At 38.6% G+C, this 12,979-nt stretch overlaps 1 protein-coding gene across 1 annotated transcript; it reads right to left on the bottom strand.

Annotated features, from left to right (window-relative positions):
- Positions 1-10,181: 10,181 nt before the first annotated feature.
- On the bottom strand, positions 10,182-12,151 carry EPOP (elongin BC and polycomb repressive complex 2 associated protein). Its single transcript, XM_072414911.1, has one exon. It carries the CDS (start codon positions 11,836-11,838, stop codon positions 10,603-10,605), a length of 1,236 nt encoding a protein of 411 aa, XP_072271012.1. The 5' UTR covers positions 11,839-12,151; the 3' UTR covers positions 10,182-10,602.
- Positions 12,152-12,979: the final 828 nt, after the last annotated feature.

The following is a 12,979-nucleotide window of genomic DNA, read 5'->3' as shown; positions in this document are numbered from 1 at the left end:
TCTTCTTTCTTCCCCTTTCCTAGCGCATGTATTCACAGGACTCCTGCAGCCAAAAGTAGGAAGGTGCATTCTCTCAAATGCTACCATCTACCATATGCTTCCCAGGGTGGAATGGTGTCAGGCCAGAGCAGCCTGCAAAGATCATCCCAAGGAGGAAGAAGAGAAGGAAGATGGTGGCATCCTGTGATGGAACATAAATAGGTAATTCTGCTTTAACTTACAGATCAAACTACTATTCTACTTCTAGGCTGCTATGTACAGAGATTTGATACATGGTTAAAATATGTTCATGTTAAGTTATGTGCATCATTTGCTCTTACTTATTTTGCCACCTTATTCTTATCAGTAGTGCGGAGAATCACGAAGAATGTCCTAGGCCTAATGAATGGCTTCAATTTAATTGCATACTATGGGGATATGAAACACTGATTGTTATTTATTATTATTATTATTTTCTATGAGGATGTGGAGCTTGTAGCTCTTGCACAATCTATTTTCTCTCAATTACCCCGCCATGCTCTCCCTGGGCATTAATCTCTTTGTCTCAGTTTTGGGGACCTGGTAGCATTTTTCTTCCAGTACACAGAGCAAATGTCCCCACTCTATCTTATGTTACCTTATCTTTTTTCGCTTTTCTATTTCAATTTCCCACTGTAATAAGCTTGGAAGTAGGTAGTATGTATACTTCTGACCAAATTGTTTATTGTCCCAGCAGCTGCTGGTTGCTATGTAGTCCTACACTATTTTAATGAGATTCTGGTTGCCACAAGTAAGCATAGGTAATGGAACAGGGTTTAAAATGATATTTGGTCCTAAGGGTTATGTGCATCTGTAGAACTTGTGGCATTGTCATTTTGTAGGTACAGGGAGCGTGTAGTGTGAATAGACTATTTAACCAAAATTCTTTAAATCACACCCAACATGTAGGGCCTTGGCCCTGATTTATTAAAGCTTTCCAGGGCTGGAGAGAATACACTTTCAACAGTGAAGCTGGGTGATCCAGCAAACCTGGAATCTATCTGGTCCAGGATTCAAAACATTTGCTAGTGAATAGCAAATGATTTTCAAAAATCTCATGTTTTCTGGATCACCCAGCTTCACTTCTGAAAGTTTATTATCTCCAGCCTTGGAGAGCTTTCATAACTCAGGCCCTTTGCAGCAAGAATCACTACAGTTCACTACATTTATATTCCCTGTCAGCCTGTCATTGATCCCATATTGTGTCCTCAAAAATATCTAGAGATGTCAGGAAAGAGTTGGGGGAATGGAATTTTTCTTCACACCCAGTCTGCTATTTAACATGGAAAATGCCCTGCTACTAGGTACCCCACTGTAGTAAATTCATCCCCGGTATGCCCCCCCCCCAATATTATTTTCCCTGTTTATTTCTCCCAATTCAGCTCCTTCTACTATTGGCTCCACTTTGATATTCTCACCCTTTTGCAGCTCTGCAGCCCTTTTGCAGCTTCCACCTTTCCTATTATTCTACCTATTCACCTAACCCTCATATCAACCTTCTCAAGTCTACTCACACTCCTTCTTGTTACCCCTCCACACCCCTTTCTTATACAGAAAGGAGCCATGACAAGTAGCTATCTTTCTTCTCATTATTCTTTTAATTGGACACATATATAAACTCAGGCTACCTATATGTAAAATCTATTTTTATACATTTTGATTTGACATTTGTGCTCGAGAAAGATTTTTGGTCATTGTTGTTAATGCTGTCAAAAAAAAAGAAAAAGTACACCTGAGATCATGTTCATATTTTTAATACCAGTTTGTGTGGTTTGAGTGGCACAAGAAAATAAGGTGTTATTTGCATCAATTGTTATCACACACACTTTGTCAGTATGAGTGTAAGTGCTCTTCAGGCCATGTCTGAAGAAAGGGTTTGAAGTTGCTTACTGTAACATTGAGTCCAACAAGTAGTACGAGAAGATGTTTGAGAACGAATAAGATGAAATTGCACAGAACTTTTTTGGAAGAAATGACAGGGTGCCAAAAACATCCAGGCGGTCCCATTACAGAGGCTATCTGATAGACAGTCCATTCATACCTGTCAGCAAAGGTACACAGGAGCAACTGCAGGCCACTGCTATGCCTGCTCAGAAAACTTTGGATATCAAAGTGTTCTTCAAGAACTTCTTACCAAATTTGCAAAACTAAAATTGGAACAATAACAAATGGTTCATCACATGCATTATTACCATATATACCCACCACCTAGATTCAAGTTTAATGTAAAAAATGTGGGTATTTTTTGTTTTTTAAGGAAAACCCCTTTAAAGACTTTTGCTTGTGACATACCTATATTTTTACTAGAGCTCAAATAGTATTTGCCTGATTTGTAAGGCTTATTGATGCTGCTCTCCAAGTACTATGCGCTATTTGAAACCATATACTCATGTACTGATGCTCTAATTGTTTTTTACCAAGAAAGCTTTTATTGTGCTTTGCAATGCCATGCTAAACAATTAGATAGCAGCCAGGTATCTGTAAACCAGCAAACTCGGGGCTATGCTCTAAGTTTTGGTTACAGTGATACATGTCTTATATAAAGTAAATTAAAACTTCTACATTAGCATTTTTCTTACACTTCCTAAGACATAAATAACGTTTTATAATTCAGTAACACCGTAAGCGGGATTTATGAACTTATTAGAGCTATGACTTTAGGGATGTATGTCTTTGACATGTTGTCTTTTGGGTTGCATAAAATCCCCCCTGTACTGCAGTGTACGTTTCTCCCTTTTTTTATTATTATTTAATTGACTCACTGTTCCTGAGACACTTGGTAGTATTTCCTATGGTATTTTGGTGAATTTGGCTGCTGTAGTGACTTTTGAAACCATACTAAATCTTTATTTCTTTACCATTGACTTACTGTAAATAGTGCTTGGGTTTAGAAACTAATCATTTACACATTATTCTTAACAGGTCTAGAACTTACCAGAGACTTGGTCAAGCAACACTTATTGAGAAGCTGGGTGTGCTTCTTTAATTTTTTTTCTCTATTGTGAAGTGAGAGAGGGAAACCGAAGTTTATATTGACACTTTAAGGTTACCATCTAATAGTAAAGATCTAGCGTGACTGTAGAGCACTCTCTGACAAACCTTTTGGGGAAACAAAGCGGCAAACATGCTCTATCTCTCGTTTGTGTGTTCATTCCACTACAAGACCTATTTACTATACACAGCGCCTCTGCCTCCCACCTTAGATCTGTCTGTTAGAAATATTATTCTATGAGAGGTTAGTGAAATGTCAACTTTAATGTAACTTCGCAAGTTGTCAATGGGGTGAATGTGTGGTGTTTTTGGTGACTTATTTTTCAAGTTTTGGGTGGACAGCATACACATGTTATTTAGGGGCTTTGTATTTTAACAGTAAGGGAGAGATGCCTGCGCTTTAGCGAGGAAGATGTAAGTGTGACACAAATATTACTGGTCCTACCACTTCACCCGAATTGTGGATTGTAAGGTGCCTTTTAGATTTTCCCTGTACCTCCACATCATTACAAGACACACCTGGCTTGACGATGGCACCCTTAATCCTGCTTTCCTACTGGGTCTTGATAATAAATATCTTTGCAAATGAGTGCAATCTGACAGCCCAGCACCTATTTGATGACAGATGATTTTGGGATAGGCAATCTCATATTATTATTATTAATAATAATAATAATAATAAAATTATTATTATTATTATTATTATTATTATTATTAATTAACAGTATTTATATAGTGCTAACATATTAGGCTGCACTGTACATTAAATAGGGGTTGCAAATGATAGACAGACAGTGAATGAGATAGTCATTGAGCAGATGATAGAACTGAGCATCATAGAGATCAATGGCAAAATCAGTTTTAATGCAAGACATTTTACCCAAAGTGATATTAAAAAACAGGTCTCTATACAGATACCTAGTGAAGAGATGCCATGACTGACATTACATTTTTATTTTGATCTTCAAAACATTTTATATATATATATATATATATATATATATATACATACACATACCCCATAAGCTTTATTTGTGTCAGCGTATATATAAAAATAATCCATAATTAGGGGTACAAATAAATAAATCTTCCAGGGACTATCTCTGACACATAATATATTTCATAGATGAACAATTGTAATCGTCTTGGGCAAAAAAAAAAAAAATCTGTACAGCTTTCCTCTGACATTGGTCCACCATCACATTCACTTTAGCAAAGCCCCTGCTCAGCCTCGGGAGACTGGCTGCATCTCGCAGCACACAGTTGCCTCCAGGAATTAATGCGCAGGGGATGGTGTCTGGAGATGGGCTGGCAAATGACCAGGGGCCCACAGAGGCAGTCAAGAAGTACCAGGCAAATCTGGAGTACAAAGCCAAAGTCATACTAGGGAGATCGGTCCACCAAACGAGGTACAAAGGAATTAAGCACAAGCAGAGATGGAGTCACAGTCGGAGGTCGGTCCAGGCAGCGTACAAACGATGGGTCAAGGAAAAGGCAATGGTCAGCAACAGAAAATCAAAGGAAAAATTATCCAGCACAGATAAGCCCTGCTAACGCTACAACAGGCCCTTGAACCTGAGAGCAGAAAGGCTATGGAGGACCCAACAGCCAATGACAGCAAGGAATTTATCAGGAAACATTCTGCTAATACATTATGTACAACTTGCTACTACAAGGTTGATTCTACTTTTGCCTTCAGAACTTTCTTAACTGTTCATTGCATAGAACCATTCTCCAGGGAATTTAGTCCAAATTGACAAAATAGCATCATGCAGTTGGTGCAGATCAATCTACCATTTTTCCACTGACGTAGACATTCTACACAAGTTTTGCATACTATATGAAGAGCCCAATACTTATCGTGGTCCCCCAGTTTAATACCAAAATATGCAAGATATGCTTGTTTCACAAATTCTGTAATGTTTCTTCTCTGTTTTTTTGCTGAGAATATTCACCATAAATGTATCAAAATACATTAGGGTCATTTAAACAACTTCTTCCTAAAAATTCTGTAATGTTTCTTCTCTGTTTTTTTGCTGAGAATATTCACCATAAATGTATCAAAATACATTAGGGTCATTTAAACAACTTCTTCCTAAAGAACTCATATTTCAATATTTTAACATTTGTTGTTGGTAAAACCTTCTATTCCAATTCCTGTATCAGAAGAACTAGAGCCAATTCAATTAAACTGATGTCATTCCTGGAATCAGCAGACCTGAAATACACTAAATATATTAAAAAATCCTGGGAAAGAGAAAAAAAATGTTTTTTGTTGAGCTGTGTTATTAATGGGGGGCAACCCTCATGAAGTATTTTTTTATTCTTAAATACATCTAATCAATTTTGTTACAAGGATCTTAGAATACACTGAATTTTGCCATTAAAAATTATTATAGAAATGATTGGTTTATATCTGGGGGTTGGCGTGCTTTTTTATCAGCTGAAACTAGTTTGTCGATTATCCTCTGACCTCTTTTGCCCAGACCCTCACTGGTATTTTACCTTTTTCTGACTATTCTCTGTAAACTCGAGAGATGTGCCTAAAAATCTCAGCAGATTGTAAAATTAAATACACAAACCAACCTGCCATCCCCTAAACAAATATACCAAATTCTGGCACTGAAGTAATATATAGAGCCCCAGCACCTCAAACAAATGATCAACAGCAGGACTTATTAAAAATGGTAAACCTATATTGTGGGCTTTCTCAGGTATGCAAATGTATACATACTCCATGGTCCATATATCTATATAATAATTCATACCCCGGTGTGGTGTATGCACATAGTGTGGTCCTAGTTTAAAAGTATGCAAATTTCGTCGTTCATTTTGAACGATAAAAATTGGAAGTGTGTACGCACCTTAACTTAACCTACTATTGAACGAGGCAATTTCTAATAGCAAACAGATTAATTAGCAAATACAAGCAGTACATTAGCATTAGAGAAAAGTGATGGACATAATACCTGATTTAAAGCAAATAAGCTTCCACAATGCACCACAACTCAATTTCCTCTCACCTCTGAATTCAGCAAGTAGGATGTACAAATCAGATATGGCCATGTGAGAGCGAAAGTAAGAAGGATGATAGATGCCATACTACATTTCCCAGTATATTAATTTTCACTACACATCAACTCCTTTAGTGGGATGACTCCCTATCCTAATCCCTGCTTAACTTGCCATCATCTTGAATGATTTTATTTTTAACCATCTGGGTTATCTATAATCCACGGTTGTGAGTAAAATTGACATATACAGTTTTTCTTTCTCTTTTTGAGATATATTTGTATAAATTCATTTTTATATATGGTTGTATGATTAGCTTTGCGTTACAATTAAATTGTACTAGCCATACTCCTAAAGAACAAAAGTTACTGCAAAATGTTCCAAAAATACTGCCGGAATTGAAATATTTGGACTTTTGTACTGTGATAGTAAATTATACAATCACAGAACTGTGAGTAGACATTAATAGTTCTGATGTGCTGTTCTGTCTTTCAAACGTTTATGATTTATGTATATAAAAACTTGCATTCTAATAAAAAGGTTACTTTTTTTTATTTTTACACCTGAGGATTTACCCCAAAACTCGAAAATCTATTTTCCTTGCTTTTTATGATGTGTTAGATGCCTGAAAAAAATCCCTAATTTTTGTAGTATTAAACTGTGACAGGGTGTCCCATGGCTTGGCTGGGAATGTCCTAGATGGGGTGTATATAGCACCCTTGCTAACAGGCTTTGTGCATTAACCCCCTACCGGTATTCCTGAGTGTGACTCAGGGTGGATTTTCCATACCGTACCTAAAAACATAATAAAACCCCACTTACCTTGCTCCATCAGGGTCCCCCATCGTCCTGCTGGTCATTGCAGGTCCTGAGGACACGTCCTCCTCCTCCGATCTTCAGCCAAGAACTGCAGAGGAGATCTCCGGGGTGACCTTGGTGCGGGTGTGAGGAGCGGCGGGAAATTTAAATCATTTTGTATTGGTTTCAATATAAAATAGCTGTATTGAGTTCAATACAAAGAAATCTTCATATAATATATAATTATAATATATATGCTGCTGTACAGTTATATTACATGTTTCACTATTTTTTTTTAACAGATTTTTGTGTTTTTGTTTTAAAGTTTATTAATAAATTTATTAACTATTTGACATATGTCTTTGAGGTATACCTAAGAAATAAAGGCCTACAATGTAAAATAAATTACAATGCAATAAATTGTTACCGCTTTTTACAAGCTCGCAAGACCAATTCCAGTTTCTATTAGCAGCCAGATGCCGCAAATCAAATGTGCTTCGATAAAATGTGATCATCATATAAAAGCAGAAGTGTGGAGCATTCATTCAGGTATGTAAAACATAATATAAGGCAGCACGGTGGCTCAGTGGTTAGCACTCTGGCTTTTGCAGTGCTAGGTCACAGGTTCAAATCACGGCCAAGACACTATCTGCATGGAGTTTGCAGGTTTTCCCTGTGTCTGTGTGGGTTTCCTCCCACATCCCAAAAACATGCAGTGAGCTTAATTGGCTTCCCTCCAAAATTGACCTTACACTACATTAATGACATATGACCATGGTGGGGACAGATTGTGAGCTCCTTTGAGGGACAGTTAGTGAGACACCACTATGGACTTTGTACAGCGCTGCGTAATATGATGGCGCTATATAAAAAATAACAATAATGCCAAGGGAAAAAGCATTAGCTATCTTAGAGAAACAATTGTTTGAAAACAATAAAGGCACCAGGATATAAAGGCACCCACACAAGATAAAAAAATCCCCAAAATATTTCTACCAAAAGCTGCTTGAGGATATAGCGTTCCAGGTCATCAACATCGACTCTAGTTTATAACATTCATGCACAGCCATATCCTGTGTGTGTTGGTAATCTATAATGTAACTATAGCATAGCCAGTTTCTACACTGCTACCCAATATTTACTTCTTACATGCCCATTGCACACATCCAGCAATCCAATCAGCAGCAACACTAACCAATCTGATGCAAAGAACAGACCTCTGCCCACAGCTGTATTAAAAGTTAGAAAGTATACAAATGGTAACACTTCAACAGTGAGGTTTTCATAAGAGTGGGCAGTTGCAGAGTGAGGTCTGGCATATAAAATGTCGCATGTGGTTGGTATTCTAACTGTATGTCTTGCTTTAGCAGAAGCATAGTTGGCCTGTTAACCCAAAAAAGTTACAAAGATTGTGGTGTTCATGGTTTTTGGGGGGATTGCAGCCCCTGCCCCCTATTCTGAGACACTTCTGTTTATTAAGCAATTTGGTTTTCATATTACACAGCAACAACCTAAGTAAGCAATTTAACAAACTTTTGGGGAAAACAAGCAAATTAGCAACACAATTTGACAGGAATTAGTCTGCTTCCTATTTAACAAAGCACATGTAATATATCCTCTGCATAAAACTCCTACTTCAGTAGCTAACAGATTTGCATGGACCCAAGAAAAAGGAGATAGGTTTTCACACCAGAGAAGTGGAGTTTTATTGTGTTGCAATACTACTTCAGAACAGCAGAGGGCGGCCTTTATGATGAAATATGAATTATTGCAATAACTTTATATTACTGTCCCTGCTTAGCACTACTTTGATAAATCTCCTTCCACTGTATTAAAAAAAAATACAAAAATGTAGGAATATAGCTACTTTGAGACTTTTTTTTAAATAGGTGTTCTGACTACAACCCCTCTACCCCCAACCACACACACATTTAATAAGATCTCATTTAGATGTAAATTTTTTTACTGAAAAATTCCAGTTAGCCCAGAGCAGGGGTTGGCACAACATCCCCAGTGAGATGCCCTTTTGATGCATCACTACAGGCCTCCTGGAGAGGCGGTGTGGGGCCAGGGTGGGGGGTTAGTAGGGAGAAGGGGGGAGAGAATCTGTCTCAGTGTGGATTTTGTTTTGTGCTCCATACACATGGGTCAAGTCTGCATTAACCCCTGTCCTGGTAATTTGCATTAAAATCAAACAGCCTCTGCTGGGCTTTTTAAAAAGAAAAAATAAATAAATAAAAAAATGCATGCATTACAGATTACAATATTTTAATTTTTTCCCTGAGTCCCATTTAAAAGAAAAAAAATGGAAACATCTATTGTGTAACTAAATCACCAATCAGACTCTATTGTAAGAGGACTTTAGTCCTTGTGTTGAGGTCTGTTTTCTCCTGCACACAATAATCAGATTATGGGGCTGAACCCCAGTGCACTCAGATACACCCAGCAGCCCACTTCTGTTAACCCTTGAGGTGCCAATACACAAACTATGTGGCCTGTGCTTCATCAGACCTCTAAAATGCATGAAACTGGCTAGGACTTGTGATTTTGTTCTTGCAGAATTTATTTTAAGTCAAACAGACTTTTTTTTTCTTCTTAGTAGTGATCAGTTAGTTCATTGTGGGAAGAAATAAAGTAGAGGACGTCAAGCCTGTGGTTGGTTAAGATTTTCCAGTGTATTGTAAACTGTCTAACCAATTGTACAACTATAGTCCCTTTTGGTGTAAAAACAATGCAAAATCCTTTTACTGTGCATATTCAAAATGTAAAGCTAAATTTGGGCATACAAAAAGGCATAATCTAGTATACATTGATAGTTTCCATATAAGTGGATGTTAGGTGCCTGCCTAAAGTCAAGGAAAGGTATTCATTAATGATAGGATTGCAGATTTAAATGCATTTTGTTACCTTGACTTGAAATGCATATTTTAACAGATCAATACATGTAAAAGTTTAGGGCCCATTCAAAACAAATCTAAAATGTGTCAGATCTCTAACTACCTTTGCTTTTTAAAAAGACTGCTCATTTACCACTTATATTGATGCATGCAAATTTGTATGCATTTTCATTACAGTAAAGATCAGAATTGAAACAATCATGCAAAATACAATAAAATATGCATGGGGTAATAAATGCAAAGATATGCTAACACATATTGGCCCAAAGTAGTTTCTGCCTGATCAGCTAATCTATGAATAATGGACTACAATCACTTGTCTATTGCAGTTTTTGTGAACAATGCACGTTCCTTAGGCTTAGTATTCTGCTTTACTAACCTTCTATAATCATGTCGGAAGTAGTAAAAATCTAGATTACATTTTATCTAACACTATTTTTACCACCAGCTTGGCTAAAATTTTCTTTGGCTATATTTTGTTTCAGGTCTTTGTTTAAATACCTTATCCAATATCCTAGTTACTATTTACCTAAATTTGTTTTTCTGAACTCACCATATCAGGACCAGTTTGTATCAAAAACTTTCCTTAACAAAATGCAACTTATGAAAAGAATCTAAAAAACAGCCCTCGGTTTATTATATAAAAAAAAAGTACAAAAATACTTTGCTTTTCTAAATGAAATAGCACCACCTTTGCTGTCAATTAAGGAAAAAAAAAGTTTTCCAAAACTTTTGGAGAGTATTAAAATAAATAAATTGTCATTTCAACTTAGGAAAAAAGAAAATATAGACAACACATTTGCTGCAAATTGTGTACTGATCACCTTACAGAAAACGTAATTCCAACGATAGTGAAAAAGTTCAGAGAAGGCAGCTTCGTCCACACTCATATTTGTGCAACTGGAAAGGTCCTGAATTTCAAACTAGGAGGTAGGGGGATGGCACTTCCTCCTGGGTGCCAGCCCCAGACAGGGTGAGTTCTACTCACAGAATTGGTGTCCTTGGTCTTCAGTGTGTAGGCTGGGCATAGGTCTCCATCCTCCCCCACCACCAGCGATGGGGGTGCAGGGAAATTTCCTAGAAAACTAAACGGTGGCCTAACAGGCTGTTGGGGATTGGTGGTTTTCCTGGTCTGAAACTTTGTAGCTCTCAAAACTTGCTTTTTCTTTTTAAATTTCCCCTTGCCTTTAGGCCTACCTGGTCTTTTGTGCCCAGTGGTTTTACATCCTTTGTGGGTAATCCTTGGATGCAACTCTCGGAGGTCGGTTCTGAATCCCCTAGCGTAGCACCACAGCTTGGACTGTCGGACCAATCGGTCAAATTGCTGCATTCTGGGCTCAGGTTCAGCAGTTCTGTCCTCTTCCTCTGAAGGTGACGTTGTCTCCTCTGCAGTCCCCTCCACACTCGTGTGATCACCTTGTGCATTCTCACATTCTTTATCTTGTTCCGATTGCTCAGCTTTGGATTCCTGATCCCATTCATTGCTCACAGGGGGTGTCCTTGCACTCTTGGCCACTCTACACATCTTGACACCGTCTTGGCTTCTGGTTATTATTGGACGACTTCTCTGATTTACATTTACTGATCTGTAAAGGACGCTGCTGTCGGATGAACCACTGCTGTCAGATTCTGTGTCTGAGGAGCTAGTTTGGTCAAGTATGGTGTCAGAGGAGCTGGAGTAGCCAGCTGAGGTCACTGGACTGTGCGGTGGGCCTTGGAATATATTGAGGTCAGATGGAAATTTGGCCCTTATCCTGGAAGATGCACAATCTTGAGTAGTATCACGGGGCCGGTCATCATTCTGCATCCAGTCTTTTGATACAACTATGTTGGGTCCCCAGGATGAAGAGCAAAGAATATTCAGGTCCTCTCGGGATATTAGGCAACACTGCACAGCTCTGCTGGGAACGGATCTGAGCGCTTTCAGAGCCCTTAACTCACGCAGGTCACAGCGCCTGCTCTGAATTTGTAGTCTCTCCATCCGTCGGCAGACACGCCCGCGAGGAACCCCTCGCAGGGGACCGCTCAGCACCTGAGCTAAAGCAAACAGCTGCCTGCCTCCAACGCGCAGGTAACCCAGCCGCATTCCGGCTATCTCCTGGTATCCAGCTGGAGGCTCCATCACAGTCCATGTGCATTACAGATAAACAGGAAACCTACAGGACATATTCCCCCATCACTCTGCCATGGCAAAGTTCCGATTTAAACTTAGCCTGATCTGTAGGTCATATAGGTGCAGCAGGGGCGCCCCCTGCTGGGCGGACAAAGATAACCAATGCTTGCAGCTAACCTCTACGACCAGCCGGAGCACAGAGCGATCGCTTGCACTTTCTTCAAAGACTGCAGGGACGCTAACACCGTAACAGCGTCAGATCGCGAGGAAGATGCGGGGATTTAGCAGTCCCGGTGAGCAGTTGCGGCAGGCACGATATGAGCACAAGGTTTTTGTGAGTACAATGCACGCTAAATGCCGTGTGAGCGCTCCCCCCCTCTCTGCTCTGCCCACTACACATAGAAGCACGCTCCTGCCAATCAATGGTCCTTGCTCTCTGTCTTCATTGGCTGCTTTGCATTGTGACGTCACAACTCCCAACACGCACGCCCCTCCCCTCCACCAAGTCTCACAAAGAGACCGTGTAATACAATCGGCAATTTCAAATAGTCTGCCGATTATTCGTGGAATTCATATCAAAATCCACTTGTAGCTACAATTTTATTGCTGCAAACCTCTGTCTATAATTCTTTCAAGCCTTTAATTAGAAATAAAAGCTGCTGATCTCATTATAACAAGATACAGACACACAATGTGCCTGAAAGCCGCACTACACGCTAATGTTTCTTTGTGTTTTCCTTCTTGTAGGTGATAAGTTTCCCATATAACTTCCTAAGCTTTTATCTCAAATCCAAAACCATAAAATAGATCTATATGTAGGAAGTCAATAAAAAAAAAAGAATCCACGTGTTGTATTAAATAAAAAAGAAAGGAAACATTTAGTTTTCTCTAATTATAAACTCAATGTCAATTAACGGTAGAATTAAATCAATGGTATAGGAAGATGTAGTGTGATCGAATTCTAAAGAGTGATCGAAATAAAAGCAGATTTATACAAACATTTGTCATATATTTACATCGTGTTTACTTTGCTTCCATTCATTCAATAAAGCCACACACATGCATGGCCTTTGTTTTTATTGCATTTTCAATTTGCCTGTGTGGCGATGATCTTAAAAAAATAAGCACTTCTGCGCCTTTAAAAAATAAA

The sequence above is a fragment of the Pyxicephalus adspersus genome, chromosome 6 (assembly GCF_032062135.1).
Source record: "Pyxicephalus adspersus chromosome 6, UCB_Pads_2.0, whole genome shotgun sequence".
NCBI lineage: Eukaryota > Metazoa > Chordata > Amphibia > Anura > Pyxicephalidae > Pyxicephalus > Pyxicephalus adspersus.
The sequence above is the reverse complement of the archived record's forward strand: the minus strand, read 5'-3'. Positions and strand labels throughout refer to the sequence as shown.